General features: G+C 43.3%; 1 protein-coding gene across 7 annotated transcripts in view; it reads right to left on the bottom strand.

Moving 5' to 3' along the window:
* The window catches only part of LOC110491338 (MBT domain-containing protein 1), a 29,173-nt gene extending 12,222 nt beyond the window's left edge, over positions 1-16,951 (bottom strand). For 2 of the 7 annotated variants that reach the window (XM_036946121.1, XM_036946122.1), the window contains exons 1-14: positions 6,032-6,056; positions 5,711-5,787; positions 4,455-5,516; positions 3,328-3,529; positions 2,899-3,032; positions 2,598-2,718; positions 2,231-2,313; positions 1,948-2,065; positions 1,626-1,760; positions 1,335-1,423; positions 985-1,210; positions 766-821; positions 542-646; positions 182-329 (exon numbers count right to left, since the gene is read on the bottom strand). In XM_036946121.1, coding sequence (XP_036802016.1) covers positions 182-329; positions 542-646; positions 766-821; positions 985-1,210; positions 1,335-1,423; positions 1,626-1,760; positions 1,948-2,065; positions 2,231-2,313; positions 2,598-2,718; positions 2,899-3,032; positions 3,328-3,529; positions 4,455-4,475 — 1,438 coding nt within the window. In that variant the 5' untranslated portion in view covers positions 4,476-5,516; positions 5,711-5,787; positions 6,032-6,056. Of the gene's footprint in view, positions 1-181; positions 330-541; positions 647-765; positions 822-984; positions 1,211-1,334; positions 1,424-1,625; positions 1,761-1,947; positions 2,066-2,230; positions 2,314-2,597; positions 2,719-2,898; positions 3,033-3,327; positions 3,530-4,454; positions 5,517-5,710; positions 5,788-6,031; positions 7,214-8,670; positions 8,726-8,814; positions 8,926-9,080; positions 9,298-9,425; positions 9,602-9,861; positions 10,029-10,221; positions 10,496-10,613; positions 10,728-10,814; positions 10,952-13,870; positions 14,088-14,205; positions 14,298-14,379; positions 14,538-15,379; positions 15,476-15,793; positions 15,836-15,979; positions 16,458-16,814 lie in introns of those variants that run through there. The other 5 variants (XR_005036434.1, XR_005036435.1, XR_005036436.1 and 2 more) reach the window with 5 other exon arrangements.
* Positions 16,952-20,146: the final 3,195 nt, after the last annotated feature.

Below are 20,146 nucleotides of genomic sequence, written 5' to 3'. Positions count from 1 at the left end.
TGACCAGAGAGGCCAAAGAGGAAGAGGAACAAGAGCTACCTTCAACAACTGGGACAAAGAGACTATCTCAATGAGACTATCCTTAATTAAATAAACAACGGTTAAAAAAAAAATAATACCTGAGTGAGGGAATGTTGCAGTCTGTAAAATAAGGAAAAGAAAGATGGGGTAAGAAGTGTACCTCTAGGGTGTGTGAGTTCGATGTTGTTGATTTCACAGAAGCCGGCAGGGAAGATGGAGGGAGAGGTGGAGTGGTAGCAGAACCAGTCTGAGCCGTCCGTCACCTCCGACCCGTCAACGCCGATCATGAGGTACCCGTCTGCCAACACCTGAAACAGACAGCAAACATCAATCTAAGATGTATACAACTCAAAACCTTAACAGGTGACCGGGGACTGAAAGTAAGTAGAGGGAAACCCCAATCCAGGGGAGCCAACAGCAGAGTAGCATGACCCTTGAATTTTACCATGGAAACGACCCAAACTGGTGCCATGCCTTTATTACAGTGGCTACACAGAAAGCGGAGAAGTGAGACAGTTACCTTTCTTACAGTGGCTACACTTATAGCTGAGAGGTTTAGAGGGTCGATGGCCTCTAGTTTCATCCTGTCCCGGAACCATTCACCATTCTGGTCCACGTCTTTCACCTGAGGAGATATCACAGATTCATTCATCATTCTGGATCCGTACATTGGAAAATAATCAATACAAACCACAGAGGCACAAAGCCTTGGGGCATTGTAAACATGTGGTGTATTTACATTACCTTGGCAAACAGCTGGGCGGGGGCATCCATTTGACCATCGATTTTCTTTGACACATCTGGGAAACAAACATTGTCAGCAGAGTTCGAAAACAAACACATTGGACTAACTACCTACCTAGGCCTAACTCACTAACAAATTAACTACCAACTAACTTAACCAAAACCAACTAACTTGACCAAAACCAACCAACTTAACCAAAACCAACTAACTTGACTGACCGGATCGTTTGAAGCGGTGCCCGATGCTCCGGGACCATCCGATGGCGTGTATGAGCGGGGAGTACATGTGACACCAGAAGTCGTCAGAGCCCTCCTCGTAGACGAGCCTCAGCCGTCCCCCAATCACCTGCTCCACCAGGGCCACTCGTGTCCGGCACAGGTGAGTCTTATCCACCACCTCCACACGCATCAGCTTCTTAAAGGGGAACTGCATGTTCTCGTGGACCTGGGTAGAGAGGGGGGAATGAAAGGAAGCGCTAAGAGTGGGTGCTTTTAGAGAACTAGGGAGAGTTTAAGCCATTGTCCTTACCAGTGTTTACATCTTGCAGCTCAATATGATGAAATCTTACCTTGGTGGCAAAGTCTGGTGGTAGCGTTTTGGCTCCAGTGAGACGCTTCACAAGGAAAGCTTTCCAGTTAGAGTACTTTAGCTGTATCGCTGAGAGAGAAACCAGAAACATAATCCATCATCAGTCTATCAATCTGTTTTCCATCTTCTGTTAAGATCAAGGCCTGTTTAAAAGGCCTGTAAAAAGGCCTGTTAAAAAGGCCTGTTAAAAGCATGTTAAAAAGATATGTTAAAAAGGCCTGTTAAAAAAGAAAGCGTATTACTATGACCATGATTATGGAATGATGTTTACATTTGGGAGGTACGAGCGGTTTCCCGCTGGATGCACACCACCCGACGTGGTGAATCTCTGGAACACAGAGGTTACACCAGAAGTCCCTGCTGGTGTCGTTGTCAAAACCCTCGTACCGCAGCAGAGCCTTGAACCCTGGGAAAGAGAACAGAAACAGTAAGAGCCTTTCTTTACAACCCCATTACTGTGCCTTATTCAAAGAAATATTAACAACAGTCTGCTCATTATGGCAACAAAAAAAACAACAACAATACTTTCAAAATGTTAAGAATTGTTTTGTTACATGGATAAAAATCCTTCAAGTGGTTAGATGTGTTCTTACCTGACAGTTTGACGATCCCTGCTATCCAGTAGACTTTAGTAGAGAGGTTAGTATCGGAGTTGAGCACCTCGACCATCACTCCTTCAGCTAGGTCTCCCCAGCACGTACCCATAGGGACCTGAGACACCGAGAAATAACGAAATGTTACATAAGTTCATAATATATCCCACAAGGTACACTTGTGTTGATCAAAACCAGGTAGATTTACAGACATAGAACCTTAGCATCTGCAATAGACTTCAATACAGGACCATTTGAACGCCTAGCTGTTGTTTAAACGTACGTGCTTGAAGCAGCTGACTGGTGCTCCAACCAAGTTATTGCTACAGATGTACCGTCCCCAGTCAAAGCCTTCAACAGGAACCACTGTAGGGGAGGAGGAACAAGGTCAACATTAACTTCACTATACTGGGTCAGGACAGAGAATGTGTGTTCTTGTGACTAAAACCATCTTCCATTCAAGGCCATTCTTTTGCATAACAACAATATGAGAGATTGTGTGTTCTGACTATAATATAATATATGCCATTTAGCAGAAGCTTTTAACCAAAGCGACTTAGTCATGCATGCATACATTTTACATATAGACGGTCCCAGTATCCTGGCTTTGAAGCGCCATGCTCTACCAACTGAACTACAGGTGGACTCGCCTGCTTTTGACTTAGCCTGGTTCTGTTGTTGTTGACTTGCTTGGTACTGGGCGTAAGCTGCCAACTTCGCCATGAGAGGCTGTTTCTGTAACACCTTGGCCTTTTTCGTAGGTGGTTTACCCTTTAGTAAAAAGCACAAAACATTTAACAGTGAGATTAGATTGAAGAAACAAAATATGCCCACACTTTCTACTGGTTATGTTCTCTTGCATTTCCAAAGGAAATAGAAGATGTTGTTCTAATTCTACTATCTGGCTACAACAAATAACATACAGAACATAGTATGGGATTATAAGGTTACCTGGAGTCGAGCCAAGATGCTGGCTTTTTTAGAGTTGGAGGAGTAACTTCTAGAGCAGGAGACGCTGCAGAAGCGTTTAGTCTTGGAGTAGAAGGCGTCTCGCACTCCGACCATCCCACACATCTCACACGTGGCTGGAAAACAAGGCAACACATAAACATTTCCTGGAAACTCAGAATAAAGCAGAAAATTCCAATTAATTCAAAGCAATGCAGTCTTCTTTCATCAGTTATTTTTCTCAACTATATTGTATGAAATGACAGGATAACTATGACAGTAGCAGGCTGGGATCTATGTCATTCACAGGCAGCCACCTAATTCACTCGCTCAACCGGTTTTGTGCAATCACCCCAGAGACACTGACTGACCCATAGGATTCTTAACTGATTTATATCTATGGATTCTATATCAATATTTCCCTGTACTGACCCATGCCGGTCTTGCCGTCGGGATAGGTGTAGACCTGTCCATTGTTTTTGATGATTGGCAGGCTGGCGGGGATGGAGGGCACCTCGTCCTCACTGTCATCTGAGCTGGAGCTACTGGTGCTCTCCTCACTGCAGCTGTCGTACCGGTCAAACATCCCAAACGAGTCCTGGCGCTTACGCTCCGAACGCGGGGTGCGTTCAGCCTGGAAGGAGCAGAGAGAGGGAACGCATGACGCCCTACTGACACCGATTGTACAGTGAGGGGGATATATAATTTATTGACACTTGTTTTTCTTTCAACAAGTGAATACTCACAAATAACATGTTTTATGACATATTAGTCCTAAAAGAAGATTGGTATACTTGGAAACGGTGTACGGTAAACAATGTGATACAACAGCCACGCTGATATGTAGCAGACATAACTACCATGGCTACGCATATGTACATGGCTACAGATGAGATGAGAAACATCCATACCAATACAGTTACTAGCATCGGATAACAAAATGTAACTGAGCAATAACTGAGTCTTACGTATATATATAGAATACAATACCAGTTTCCTTGCTATATAATCACAAAGCCGCCTAAGAGTGTTAATTTATTTACCACCTCTGCATATAATAGTAGCTGGTAGCTAACGCTAGCTTGCTAACTTAGCTGTCTGGAGAAACACCTAAACGATCCTTTCTCCCTCGTCTTAATCACACTAACGTTACTGGCTAGCTAGCTATTTATGTTATCGTTAACACGTAGCTAGCTAATATTGTTAAAACGGACTTTGCGGAATGAATGTGAGAGACATGGGCTGGGCCTTAGCTAGCAAACCTGTTATTCCAGTTCTAGCGTTACTTGGCTAGCTGACCTAGCGTCAGTTACAAGACACCGCTTGCAATAAATTAAATTAGTAGCCATTTAGCATGTAAAAACCGAATAAAGTATTCACATATTCACTTTCCAATAAAATAAGGGCTGTTTGATATTGCTATTTTGTAGTTTAGGGAATTCAATCAGCTGTTACTACAATCCGATAACGAAAGGGAGGCGCTAGCTAAGGCTAAAGTTAGCAAGCTTGCTACACAACAAATCGGATACGGACGGACCACATCGGGAAAATTAACTCACCAAATCCCTTGTATTCTCCATCAGCCCTTCATAAAGGTACAGTATTTTATTGGCTCAATTAGAATAGTAAACCCCCCAAAGTAGGGGGTTTAATAGCTTGAAAAAGCTAAACTCAGAGCCCCGAAAGGAACTCAAGCAGGATAGTATCAACAAAAATACAATGTATCAAATGAGCATGCGCGTTCAGAACCCACTTTGCTGTGATTGGTCAGTGCTGAACGACAACACACAGAAACAAAACAATTGTGTAAATAGTCCACCCTACTTTCATTAAATGTAATTTACTAATATCACAATTTTCGATTGTAAAAGTAAGAGCAAGTGACCTGCCAAAAGGTTCATAGTCAATATACTGTAAAAGGCATTTGTAGAGTGGAACAGACGAGGCACAGCTATACTTTGAAATCAAATCAGAAAAGCATTCTGACATTTAACATATTTAAGTGTAATATCTTTATTTTCACAACATAAAACTAACGCACAATAGTACAGAGGCTTACATTTTAATTTACAGATTGATTTTGTTCTAACAGCCACAATCACCTAATATAGGGCTCGAATGACTCCTATCACAGTGCTTTATCTTAAACAATACTGGCATTCAACTTCTTTTTCCTCCATCTCCTCTCAGCAACTTAAACAATAAACACATAGCAGCACAAAGCACAACTGCATGAAAGGCATAAAGGAATAACCCAAATCAACCCGTATCGAGGAAAGACCACAGTTCAATGAAATTGGCTGGGAGAACTGCTGCACAGTCTGCAGATGCTAACCATTCCTGCAGATCAGTAGTGATCAGATCGGTTCAGGCCACATGGTAAGTGGCTAAATTTGCCCGCTGAGGTTTCGAAAAAAATTATCCAATTGTTTCAGATAAAACAGAAAATGCCAAGGAGTATGGGGCTAATGGTTCATTTGGGATTCAGCATGAGTCAAGTAAGGCTTCGTGAAGATGGCGAGGGGGTTGGTGGCGTGGGGGCGAGGGGGTTGGTGGCGTGGGGGTGAGGGAAGGTGTCCACTTCATAACATGGAGTTGATGCAGAGAGTGGATGGTCAGTGCTGAAAGAAAGGTGAGAGGAAAAAATTAACAGGCCAATTTTAGTACAACACATCCCACTACACACGTCCAATAAAAATACATGTTAACAAAGTCAATCCTTTGAATTTGTATCCATTCATCATTAAATTAGATAAATTACATCAGTGCATATTTAACAAAAACATTACAAAAACCAGGGAAGGGTATACGGAACTTGACATGTCTGTCTTTGGTCTCAGACGAACTCGTCCTCTAGAACATCATCAACGCTTCCTGAGATTGAGGCCACTTCTGAAACAAGAATATAAAAAACACATTAGGTAAACTAATAAATAAGCATCGTCATTCTGGTTTCACATTTAATTCACCACCACATCTGTGAATTGTCCAGACAGTGTTCCACGCGACCCCTGATGAACGACAGGAAGTGCCTTGGTGATTCAGAGGAGTGACGCAGGCCCAAAGACACACAATAGCCATGTGACAAATCAACCCTAGTTGTGAAAAGTGGAGTCCCTCTGAAATTCAGCTTTACCTCTGTTTGGGATAGACCCCTTCATAGGTCATAATTCCTGAGGGCTCGCTCTCCTGTCATTTGCTTCAGTGGAGTTGGGCTCCTTGTTGAATTGCTCGGCGGTTCGCAGACCACTCCTCTGATGCGGTGGCCACTCTGCAATACCCAATCTTCCACTCTCCGTCCCAACCTCCTCTGGTGAATGGAATCCCGCTGAAGGTTCGTTCCTGTGTTCAGATCCTGCCTCCTTCCCAAGTGGACTCTTCACTTCCTCCATCTCGTGTTCGTCCAGTCGGTTTCTCTGTTCCTCAGTCTTCTCATCCATTCCAGCTTGGCTTTCCAGGGCATTCATGTCCATTGCCTCCTCAGAGAGGTGGAACGGTAATCTTGTTGCTTTCCTCTTCCTCTGTGGGTTGCCACCATCAACATTAGGGCAGGACACAGCCTGACCCGTCTCCCAAGCAGGCGCCACTGACCCCATATAGATAATATCACTCCCACTGCTACTGAAACTACTACTGCTGCTGCCAACTACAACCACACTAGGACTTTCAGTGCTCTCTTCACCACCCCCATGCCTGCCCTCTTCCAGCCACGAGTGCCTCTGTGTGGGGAAGGTAGGAGTGGAACCGATGTCGATGGCCCCCTCACTGTTCTGCTCCTCATCCACTTCCTCCTCCAGACTGTCACCTCTAGTCGACCACCAAGTTGAGTTTCCCCCAGTTGTCGCCACTTCTCCGGAAGACGAAGTTACGCCACATTCCTCATCCCCGTCATAACTGGAGCCCTCCAGGAAGACGTTGTCACTCAGCATGACCGAACCCAACACAGAGGTCACGACCTCCAGAGGCGACGAGGAAGTAGACGAAGAGGTACAGGAGGACATAGGAAGTGTGTGTGTGAGTTGCAGCTGGGGCACTGAGAAGCTGTAGAGGTTGGTGGTTCGGTTGAGTGTGTGACAGCGCTCGTCCGGGACCTGGTGGTCTGGGGAGAGGGGGTGTTCAGAGGGGCAGGGGGACTCCAGGATGTGGGAAACCAGGTCCACCAGGGCTTGCTGGGCCGGGGTGGAGTGGGTCAGCCCAAAGCCAAACCCAGAGGGGCTGTCATCAACATCAGCCCGCTGCAGCTCCAGAGGGCTCAGAGAGCCTGAGAATGACAGTGTGGCCAGCTTTAACACCCACTCGTCATTCTGATGACCTGTAACTTAAGACATGTGCCGCCAAATCACACTGCGAAAAGAGAAAACACCTGGGGACAACGATTTGATTTTCTAGGGCCGTGTTTAGGGCTGTGGCTGTCACGAAATTGCATCAGCCGGTGATTGTCAAGCAAATAACTACCGGCCTCAAGGTAATTAACAAACATTTAGCATCTCCTGGCTTCCACACAACCTACAACCCACTTTAAAAACTAATAAATCCATGTAATATAGCCTATACATTCATTATTGATTTTAGACAGGTCTAAAGAAACATAATGAAGAAAATGTAGTCTATTTCAGAAGAACAGATTAACATACTCCGAGTTGTCCTTATGTTAGGTCCTGATGTGGCCATGCCAAATGGCTGTGGGCTACACTAGTTCATTTAGCAGACAAGATTTGCTTAGAATTCCGTGGCATTATTTTATAGTATGAAGAATACAATTAAACAAAGCTGAATAAAATATAAATATTGGCTGCAAATTGAGGGTTTGCACATGCGGCTAACAAAGAAATAGGTACTCCTATACGCTTAATTTAGAGTTTAATGTAACTTCATACAAACGTTGGGCTGTTTTAATTCATGCAGCCTTACGATGAGACTAATGATTTGAAAAAAGTCAATTGAAAAGGCATGAGCTCTGCTTTGTTTTTTTTGCGCAGGCCGCACACACTCCAATAGTCTCTCATTCACAATTTGACAAGCACTTGCAAATGCCTCGAATTTCCTGGCGGAATCCCCCTCTGCGGCTCTCCGTCATGTGAAAATGACTTGTGTCATGCACAAAGTAGATGTCCTAACCGACTTGTCAAAACTACAGTTAATAGGAAATTTGTGGAGTGGTTGAAAAACGAGTTAATGACTCCAACCTTAGAGTACGTAAACTTCGACTTCAACTATATCTACGCACTTAAAAAGCAAATGGAGGACACTTTCCCCGTGGATCATTTTCATGCCTGCCAGGTAGGCTATGCTCCAGTTGTAAAGAGAAGCAATGTGCTTAACATTAGGAAATTTGAGAAATAAATAGTAAGTCTAGTCTGTAGAAAGCTGATGGGATCCTCCTCTTTCTATTAGCGGCCATCACCGTTTCTCCCTCAATTGCATAGCCTATAGAACTGTTGAGCAACAAGTGTTTGATTAGATTTGCAAATACATTTGCATTGATGTCAGTGATTAGAGGGACAATGGAGCGCTGAGTACCATGCACTTAGTATCCTACCAAACTTGCTAATGACCAGCAGCAGAGCTTAGAGAATAATAACATGTGGAATTTGACTGCCTTCATGACTCGCGACCGCCAAATACAGTCCCCGCAACAGCCCCTGTCATGTTCAACAAAGCAAATGAATGCATTGAAAAGGAACATGAGTTATTTCACTCGCTCAGGTAGAACATAATCCATTTAAATGTTTTTGTTGATTGACCTACTGAATGGAACCCTCAGTGTATACCCACCTGATAAGCTGATGCAGGACAGGCTTAGCTCTGACGTGGCTCCAGTCACATCATCCTAAAAGGAACACAGTTAAGTCATATAGTTCTGTACTTGAAATCTTCATCTCTAATTGATGGTCCCTCTCCTCTGCCTGGTGTTCTTACCAGCATCCTCTGTAGTGTTCCAGGGTCGTCCCTGTCGCCACCCCCGTTCCCATTATCCTGGCTAGGTACAGCATGGCCCAGACTCACCATCTCCTCTCCTAGATCTACAGCCTGACAGAGAGACCACCAGACCAGGAAGTTCAAATGTTGACAATCGTAGGGGGAAGAAAAAAGTATGACAGGGCTATAAGAGCCTGATGGGGAGAGAAAGTGTGAGTGAATGAGTGATAGTTGACAGCCATTTTCCATCTTAGTCCATTACGGACCTTGCCCTCGCTGTTGTCGTAGAGCTGTACACTTGGCCAAGAGGAGACCTCAGAGTGGGTGTAGCTGCACAGTTTGGCCAGCAGGGGTCTCCACTCTGCAACATACGTCAGGCGCTCAAAGTCATCCAGGGCTTGGTCGCTCCACACCTCACCTGCAGGGTTGACTCCAGCTAGGCTGCACTCGATGGCCTGGAATGGTAGGCTGAGAAAGTCACTTCTAGAAGGGGCATGAGAGAAGACAAAACAGAACATTAGCCAAAGAGCCACTAGAGAAAGCTTTCATCTATTATTTATTAATACAATGAGGAATGCTAGACTATCGTCCAGCTCTTTCTGACCCCTCACCTCATACTTCGGAGACTATCCCTGGGTAGTTCTCCATTGTCGCCGAAGTCAACGTAGTAGAGGTCCACCAGGCCAGAGCCCATCACCCCCAGGACCCTCGCCCTGTTCCAGGTGCCGTAGTCCCGGTACGGCGCTGCCACGATGTCCCCCACCACGATGGTCTCCACTCGCTGCTCCTGGAAGAGTAACACAAGTCTCAACACAACAGACGATCCTATAGAAAGTGTAAAAAAAACATCTCTGCAATGTAGAATGCTGTTTAGAACAGACTATTTCAATGTTTTTTTGTAGGTGGAATCTAGACAGTTGTGTTCATTGAGACAGGCAATGGGAAACAAATGTGCATGTCTTAATGGACAAGACAAAACAGTCCCTTCCTGTTTCAGTCCGTTTTCACCTGTTGTTTGGTGTCTAAAGAACACAAGCAATGACTGACCTGCAGGGTGCCGTTGCTGTAGAAGCGGCTCATCTCGGCAGTAAGTTTGTCCAGCTGGAGGGAGCGGACCCCCAGGATCTGGATCCAGAAGTGGTGGGGGTTCTCTGACGCCGATACATACACCTCCAGGTGCTCATCTGGCTGGAAGCTCAGGTCTGGGCTGGGAACTGGATGAGAGAAAATATGAACATGCACACCATTACATAGTCTGTGCTGCAGAGAATAGGAAATCTCATTCCGTAGTCAATGATTAAGGAAATTAGCAGAGTCAATGGGAGAGCACCTGTACCCATCTCAGTATTCTACAGCCAATTTCAAAACGGCTACAACTATCCCAAAAATCAGAACATCAAAACTTACTTTCAAATTTAGAAACATCTGATAGGGAGTCAGGCGTCAGAAGATCGTCCTCCTCTCGTGCCTCTGTAGCCAGCTGTACGGTCTCTCCTCTAGCCTGGGCAAGAGCTCCCACTGCGGTCTGGACACCGTTAGCATGGACCAGCCCCCCTTCCTCCATCCAGAGAGATTGTGGAGCCTCCTCCAGCTTCAGTTCCTGTGTGGGTTTGATCTCAGTGACCTCTGAACTTTGTAGCAACAGAGTAGAGTCCATACAGCCAGATGCTCCAATACACCCCTATATAGGTTAACCATTAAAGGAAGGTGTTAGAGCATCAGGGCGTATGGGTCACTACATGACTACTATAGCAGGACTTCTGCACTCCAGAAAAGTGACGCGTTGGACCTTTGTTTACCTCAGACCTTTGACCCTGGGGCTCGAAGGGTCTTCGTTTCTGGCGCAGGGCCGAGGACTGGGTAATCCTCCTCCTCACAGCCTCATCCTCAAATACCTTCTCTAGGATGAGCTCCTATAAGAATAATTAACATGACATTGTTTAAGTGTTAGGTACATAGCTGGTTATAACACTGCAGAACGTAAACATTCTTGCCCTTACCTTGGCCCGTCTGACCTCCAGTCTCGTCCCTGTGACAGACACCATGCCCTTCTCTAGGCCCCGCCCCCTCTCCCTGGGACATAGGACTCTTGCTCCTGTTGTCCTGGTGATGAGCTTCAGAGACTCCCCTCCACGACCTGAAGCACACAGCAATATAATTCAATCATTCATACGATTTCTATCTATGAAACGGTGAGAACTGGAACAAGTCTATTAATAACCTGTTGGGGCTAGGGGGGGCACAAGGAGTTCCCTGAAGGGAACACACCCTCCCATTCAGCTGATAAAAATATTATTTTGAAATATTTAACTTTCATTCATTTGCTGTATTGGACTTGTTAATGTAAGATAAACATCTTGTTAATCCACCCATCGTATCTGATTTTTTAAAAATGTTTTACAGCGAAAACTCAACATATATTTATGTTAGATGCCCTCCAAATTCAAAAACACTGAGCGATATTTCAGTCACAAAAGCATAAATATAGATAAAATGAATCACTAACCTTTGATTATCTCCATCAGATGACACTCATAGGACATCATGTTATACATGTATTGTGTGTTTTGTTCGATAATGTGCATATATATATATATATATATATATAAAAATCTCAGTTTACATTGGCGCGTTACGTGCAGAAATGTTTTGATTCCAAAACATCCGGTGATTTTGCAGAAATACTCACAATAAACATTGATAAAAGATGCAAGTGTTATTCACAGAATTAAAGATAAATGTATCCTCTATGCAACCGCTGTGTCAGATTTTTTTTTTAACTTTCCAGAAAAAGAATAGTCTGAGAACGGCGCTCAGAACCTAAAGAAATAGGCGCCATTTTGGCATCAACAGAAGTTGCAAGAAAAAAAAAAAAAAAAAAAAAAAAACTATAAATATTCACTTACCTTTGAATATCTTCATCAGAAGGCAGTTCCAGGAATCCCAGTTCGACAACAAATTACTGATTTGTTCCATAAAGCCCTTAATTTAGCCACTTGTTGTTAGCTTGTTCAGCCCAGCATTCAATCCTCAAAGCACAAGCAATTCCTCCAGACAAACTCAAAAAGTTCCGTTACAGGTCGTAGAAACAAGTCAAATGATGTATGCAATCCATATTTAGGATGTTTTAAACATTAAATCACTGAAGAAACGCAAGTACACTCTCGTGACCGCGCACAACGAGACTGAGGCTTTCTACCAGACCACCCACCAAAAGAGCTATTATGAGCCCCTCCTTCATAGTAGAATCATACAACCAGAATCTAAAGACGGTGACATCTTGTGGAAGCCCTAGGAAAGTGCATGCTCATCCATATCTAACATGGACATCCTATGGCACTGTTTTCTATTGAGTTCTCACTTCCTGTTTGGATTTCTTCAGGTTTTTGTCTGCCATGAGTTCTGTTATACTCACAGACATAATTCAAACAGTTTTAGAAAATTCAGAGTGTTTCCTATACAGTAATAATACTATGCATATATTCCCAAATGGGAAAGAGTAGGAGGACGTTTACTCTGGGCACGTCTTTCATCCAAAAGTGAAAATACTGCACCCTAGCCTCTTAACCAGTTGCATCTCTAGGGGCACTATTTCATTTTTTGGATAAAAAACGTTCCCGTTTTAAGCGCGATATTTTGTCACGAAAAGATGCTCGACTATGCATATTCATATTCACAGTTTTGGAAAGAAAACTCTCAAGTTTCAGAATCTGCAAAGATTTTGTCTGTAAGTGCCCCAGAACTCATTCTACAGGCGAAACCAAGATGATACGTCAAACAGGAAATTAGCAGAATTTCTGAAGCTCTGTTTTCTAATGTCTCCTTATATGGCTGTGAATGCGACAGGAATAAGCTTAGACCTTCTGCCGTTTCCCCAAGATGTCGGCAGCATTGTGACGTATTTGTAGGCATATCATTGGAAGATTGACCATAAGAGACTACATTTTCCAAGTGTCCGCCTGGTGTCCTGCGTCGAAACTGGTGCGCAAAGCCATGTGCAAGTATTTTTCCATTTGATTGAGAGGGGAAACCATGCTTCCACGAACGATATATCATCGAAGAGATATGTGAAAAACACCTTGAGGATTGATTCTAAACAACGTTTGTTGTTTTCAGTCGATATTATCGAGTTAATTTGGAAAAAAGTTCGCGTTTTGAGGACTGAATTTTCCGTTTTTTTTGGTAGCCAAATGTGATGTACAAAACGGAGCTATTTCTAATACACAAAGAATCTTTTTGGAAAAACTGAGCATCTGCTATCTAACTGAGAGTCTCCTCATTGAAAACATCTGAAGTTCTTCAAAGGTAAATGATTTTATTTGAAGGCTTTTATGTTTTTGTTGAAATGTTGCGTGCTGGATGCTAACGCTAAATGCTACGCTAGCTAGCTACTTTTACACAAATTTTTGTTTTCCTATGGTTGAGAAGCATATTTTGAAAATCTGAGATGACAGTGTTGTTTACAAAAGGCTAAGCTTGAGAGATGGCATATTTATTTCCTTTGCGATTTTCATGAATAGTTAACGTTGTGTTATGCTAATGAGCTTGCTGATAGATTTACACAATCCTGGATACAGGGTTTTTTTCATAGCTAAACGTGACGCAGAAAACAGAGCGATTTGTCCTAAACAAATAATCTTTCAGGAAAAACTGAACATTTGCGATCTGAGAGTCTCCTCATTGAAAACATCTGAAGTTCTTCAAAGGTAAATTATTTTATTTGAATGCTTTGTTTTTTTGTGTAAATGTTGCCAGCTGAATGCTAAATGCTACGCTAAATGCTACGTTAGCCATCAATACTGTTACACAAATGCTTGTTTTGCAATGGTTGAGAAGCATATTTTGAAAATCTGAGATGAGTGTTGTTAACAAAAGGCTAAGCTTGAGAGCTAGCATATTTATTTCATTTCATTTGCGATTTTCATGAATAGTTAACGTTGCGTTATGGTAATGAGCTTGAGTCTGTATTCACGATCCCGGATCCGGGATGGGGAGATCAGAAAGGTTAACCTAGACACGGCAGTTTCTTTACAGACATGTAGAACACCCTCTTTACCTATGATGCGTCCGAAGGCAGTCTGGGGTACCTCCATGACATCAGTGGTGGTCTCACAGTCTGCGGCCAGGTTCTCCAGGGAACACCTGGCGAGCAGCACCTGCTGAGGTGAGCCCTGCAGCAGGAAACACACGGAATTCTGGGAACTTTGCTCCCCCTCGCCTGCCTGCGAAGACTCAGAGAGCACCCTCACGTGGGCACCGGACTTCTGCATCACCTGGATGGAGGGAGAAAGAGGGACAGGTGAGAAGAGACCCTCCACACCGTCACACAGAGCCTGACAACATGATGAAATAGGAAGACAACCGGGCCAGGCGGGCTGGTAGGTCACTGACCAGGTCCAGGAAGGAGGCTTGGTACTTGGTAATAGTCCTGTAAACCTCCAGAGGTACTGACATCCTGGACTCCTCGGTGTTAGCCAGCGGAGCTATAAAATAAAACGAAGACACCACTCCATAACCCATAGTGTAAAAGATGGTTATCGAGTACCAACGAGATGCGAGACTCACGGCTAGGGCTTTTGATTTGCCGGTAGACGATGTATCCCACCGTCGCTCCTACAGACAGCCCCGCTGCCAGAGCCACAACTTTACCAGAGCTCAGGGTGCTCTTAGGGCCCTCCCGCACTGCCTCCATCACACGCCGCGTGCCCAGGGAGAGACTCCACCTACACAAAGCATGTTACGTCAGACACCACTTAGACAAGTAGAACACGTCATAATTCAGATGACCTAGACAGACATCGGATTCCACCTGAAAAGCACGTGTTTAATGGCCTCCTGACAGTGGCACCCATTCCCACACGACACACTTGCTGTTGGAAACTGCACATCCTGAAAGCTCCATAGAAGCCATGCAGTGAAAATGTGAGCGTACAAACCAGTTGTCTAAATGATACTTACCATTGAAATTGGCTAAATAAAAAAAATAGTTATTCCAAAGCAAGAGGGAACACCATTTCTCTCAACATCTATACCGTGGAGACAGGAACATGAAGCAATCGCCCCACTAGTCTGATGTAGGCTACTGCATTCCTTCAGATCAAACCAACACACACAATAGTAACCTATGTGATTAGCCACTGAGCACACAAACACACAAAGCACTGTTCAGCCATAGGGCAGAGAACATACTGCCTTTTGCCTCAGCCCAGAGTGGCGGCTGCAGACAGAACCTAGACGTGCTGATAGCTGTGCAACAAACACCACAGTTGGGCCCAGCTCAATTCCTGCCATTAGAAGTAGACCACATGAGACCCGAAACACTATACAGATAAATATGTGCATCTTTCTAAACTTCGTAACTGGTCCAAGTACATTTATGTTAATGCGTTTGCTGCTTATGCTGGAATAGGACAGGACTGGAGAGGAGACTATAGAGTAGAACTGAAAGGATTTGGAGTCAACTCGGTTTTGGGGCATACGTAACCCAACAGTGTGGTGTATACGGCCCACTCAGGCCTGAGGCAGTGGTCACACCATGCAGACTGAGGCGTGTGTGTCGTCTCACTGTGACAGGATGGCCCGCGGGCTGTAGTTGAGAAACACCTGGGACTGAGAGATCCCCAGGTTCCCCACGTCCATCTTGGCAACCCAAACAATGTCTCTTTTGAGTTCACCAACCAGGAGAATTGACAGACAGGTAAGAGAGGTTATCAGCGAGTGGCTCATTTTACAGCAAAAATGAAGTATTTGGCACCATCTAGAGACTGTAGATACCTGCTTGCAACTGTGGAAAGGACTAAGTTTGATCATACACTCATGCTGAGCTGGACTATTGTTTGGAATTTGGCTGAATGTCAGTGACCCTGCTGCATGCAGGAAGCTAGCTTGCCTAATAAAAATAAGACTGGTGGTAATTGGTATATAGTCAAACAAAGCACTTACAAGACAGAATGTTGAATACAATTACATTTGTACTTACTCTACTGGCTCTCTGCGGGTTGGTCCTTCAGGTGGTCGAAATCTGAGACAATAGCCACAGGAAAGCATTATCTACCCAGCATTTTAGAGCGCCAGTACTGATGTTGAAATGTCTTTCACCTGACATGGGCAATACCATGCAAAACACCTGCAAGACATAGTTCAGTATGCATGCTACATGCCTCACCTGTCCAAATTGTGCACGTGCTTTAAAATGTTTGCTCATGACCTGATTACCACACAGAGACCCGCATATTGAAGTGGGTCCAACCTCACCGACAATCGGCAGAGTATGTTCAAATATAAATTGTATTCAGACTTAAAACTAAACATACATTGTCTAAGTAAAAATGTGCGTGACTATGCTGTACAGGCAATTGAAAGCATCGCCACAATCGGGACTAGGTACCGCTGCAGCAATTAATACGTAGTACTCAAAATGTACTGCGTCGTGTAAAACATTTAGCTCCGGAGACCACAAACTGAGATGCTAGCGTAGAGAACCTGGTTTTCAACGAGGACGTTCAAAATAAGCAAACATTCTTTACATTTCCTTTGAGACATATGCTCAAGTTACATGCGGATGCAAATAATTATTTCCTTTCAGGCGTTAGTCATTCATTGCAATGGAGAAGCCCGTAACGCTACGTTTGGAGTGCCGCACTAGGCTGCGATGCGTTCTGTGTACCACATGCGTTCAATATTTTCAACTCGTGCGTTGCTTTATGGTGCGGTGGTAAACGGAAGTACAGACTCCAACTAGATAAAAGATTTCTAGTTGAAAAGCGAAATACATGTACGGCAAATGCGGACTAAACACCCGGCAAACCGCATATGCATCTGATGGACATCGGGCAGTGTACCGATACTAGCTAACTCACTCAGAATGAGGTCTCAAGTAATTTGGTGCAAACGGAGTCGCAGTGACATTGTCTAGCAGCATTCGATATGTCAAACATGATCATCAATGTCAAATACATTAAAAGCAATCAAAACTAGTGTTAGTTATCGTTGACACTTACAAAAACACCTTCTCTCGTCCTTTGACCGCTCTTCAAAAAAATCTTCCCCGTTCCAACTCGACGCATGGACGGACGTAAGTAATGTTATATCAAGGCAAACTCAATGCTATTTGACTGGTTGGTTAAGAATCCCGAATACTGGTGATTTCAGCCAATCACAGCCGAGGTGCTCGGTTGGTCATGCTTTGGGGGAAGAGCTGTGGCCTAAAATAACCAATCACCAATCAAATGTTCAAATTGTCCTCAAGAAGGAAAAACAGAAAAAACAACGAAATAAATATATTGTACATACAGCGCACGCTGTTGCACGTGTACAGTCAGGTCCAAAATTATTGCCACCCTCGATAAAGATGAGCAAAAAACACTGTATTAAATAACAAATACTGAGCTATATTGTATGCAAAAAAAAAGTGGGAATTATATTTTGTTATACTAATGCAATTGCTCAGATAGATTTTGTTTAACAAGTAATATTTATTCCGTAATAGAAAAGTGTCAAAATTATTTGCACCCGTTTTCAATACCTCACCTTTCGAGAATAATGCAACTGAGCCTTTTTCTTAAATGTTTTATGAGTTGGAGAACACATTGGGAGGGATCTGAGACCATTCATCCATACAGAATCTTTCCAGATCCTTGATATTCTTCATCTGCTCTTCAACTCAAACCACAGGTTTTCAATGGGTTTCAAGTCTGGAGACTTTTGGTTTTGTGGCCAATTAATTAACAATTTCTTTGTTGATTTTTATGTGTGTTTGGGGTTATTGTCTTGCTGGAAGATCCATTTACAGGCAAGTTTCAGCTTCCTGGCAGAGGTAACTGAGGCAAAAAATGTCCCGATGCTGGGTAAAGTGCACAAACAAAATCTCTTTCTCTGAGCAATTGTAGTAGTATAAAATCTGTTTAAAAAAAATGGCATACAATATAGCTCAATACTTGTGTTATTTATTTTACAGTATTTTTTGCTCAAGGGTGACAATTTTTGACCGGACTGTAGGATGATTGGGCAGTGATGGCTAAATCATGAGGTTTCAGTGGCGATTTTAGCATGTAAATCTTGGTGGGGCAAAATGAAAATAAAAAGTGGGATGCATGCCAGCAAAGCCACAACACAACACTAAACAATACACTAATTGCACTATAACATTGACAAACGGTGCCCACAAACTGTTAGGGCCTACATAAAGCTGTCCCAACAGCAGAGTCCCAAAAACAGCCCTAACACCTTTCCACTGCTACACCTGGCTATCAGCGGAGCCTTGTCTGGCAGCGAAACAGTTAATTCGGCCTCATTTACTGCCTTTAAAAAAGCATAGATGAAATGGCTGACTTGTTTAAAAGAATGTGGTTTCTACTGTCAATTGAGATGTACAAACTATGGCATAAAGGGAAGACAAGTGGATAAGAGGCAATCTGTAATTTAGATTAAGACATTAATGAGCGATCTAGGACAGACATAGCCAATATAACTATTTGTTCAGCACTTTTGAAATGTACAGCTCCAGAATTCAGAACATGGGCCGTTCTTACATTATTCCCCCTGTACACCAAGTCAGAACCATAAGATAAATAAAGGGGTCTGCATATAAGCAGACAATAAAAGCTCTTACAATATTCAATGATTACTTTTCTCAAAAACAGGTAGGTGAAATTAAAAGGTGAAAATAGACCAAATTATTAGGGTGAGGCACATGGGCTACTAATAGCTTACTACACAACAGTTAGTATTACTTTCTTAACTACAGTAGACATATCTCCCTGGCATATTACATAATGTATGCAGCAGCATACAATAAATTTTTGGACTCACCTTGTGGTGCTGTACTCACCTGAACAGGAAGGTGGCACGGCGGTCCTTCATGGGAAAATTTTGTCAACATACTTTATCATCAAAGTCTGGCATTCTCTGGATTTATTGTGCTTCAAGTGGGACCTCGAGAAAAAAAACAAGGTTGAATCATGATGATGTCAGTTCCCAGTTGTCTTGAACTCACTAAAGTCAGATTTTGCAGTTCCGAGTTAAGTTGTTTTGAGCCTGGCACAAATCATGCTTCATTGACAGCATGGCCAATGTTGCATGTTTATAATTTTAAACTAGAAAAAGAGACCCTTTAATCTTAGACTTGGGACCACACAGCCACTCCACTGAATAGCAGGCTAATGATTTCTTTGCAATGCTTGCAGTTAGCTGCTGATTCTTTCCAAACTACTCATTGTTGAATTTGTGATTTCCAACTTGTGTAATTTTTATGTCCAATGGCCGATGAGCACCGATACGTCCTATCTGCCGGGCGGCAGCGTAGCCTAGTGGTTAGAGCCTTGGACTGCCCAATCATCCTACAGTCTGGCCAAGTTCAAATCCCCCAGCTGACAAGGTACAAATCTGTCGTTCTGCTCCTGAACAAGGCAGTTAACCCACTAGGCCATCACTGAAAATAAGAATTTGTTCTTCACTGACTTGCCTGGTAAAATAAAAGATCTATACTTTTTTTTTCATTATTTCTCTTCATGTGACAAGGATTAAGAAGTATTTTGTCGACTTGATTCATGATGGACAGCTAAGATTTTAAAGGTATGATTTTGAAATGATCAGTCCAATCAAAGCTACTGTAGATATGTGATCTAACATTTTATCTGTGGCCAATGACCTTGAGCCGCCTTGGATGGACACTTCTAATGTAACTCTATGGCAGCCCCTTGGCTAAGGGGCTTGAACTTGAACTCTACCCTTAGACTTTAGCAGTGACGTAGTGTCCCCATGAGTGACAGAACACTGAGCCATTCATGCTCCGTCTTTCCCGCTGGCTTGCCCCACCACCACAGAAAGCACTGAGCTAGGCTGAAACATCTGCATTTTAGAGCTGCCCTACTCAAGAACACAAAAATGAGATCATGTTTGTATGCGGCTTTATTAACTCAATTATATTTTTTTGATACATTTTTTGTAAATTGACGTGACACGTATTAATGCAAAAAAATAACATTCAAAACAGGCAAGCCCAATATTGTTTTTGCAAAAAATGTGGGATCTCTGCCCCAAACTGCCCTGAATGACAGGTCGCCACTGAGGTTTACATTTGAGTCATTTTGCAGACGCAGAGCAACTTACAGAAGCAATTAGGGTTAGGTGCCTTGCTCAAGGGCACAACAGATTCTTCACCTAGTCTGTGACCTTTTGGTTACTGACCCGCTGTTAACCAATTTCTGTCTAGTCTGTGTACTGTATCAGAGATGAAGAGGCACATCTTTGACTGTACTATGGTACTGTAAAAGCCACAGACTAGTATTCTGACCCTATAAATCAGAGCTATCTAGTTTTGAATTACATTAAA

The sequence above is a fragment of the Oncorhynchus mykiss genome, chromosome 16 (assembly GCF_013265735.2).
Source record: "Oncorhynchus mykiss isolate Arlee chromosome 16, USDA_OmykA_1.1, whole genome shotgun sequence".
NCBI classification, from domain to species: domain Eukaryota; kingdom Metazoa; phylum Chordata; class Actinopteri; order Salmoniformes; family Salmonidae; genus Oncorhynchus; species Oncorhynchus mykiss.
Note: the sequence above shows the minus strand (reverse complement) of the source record. Positions and strands in the feature narration are given on the sequence as shown.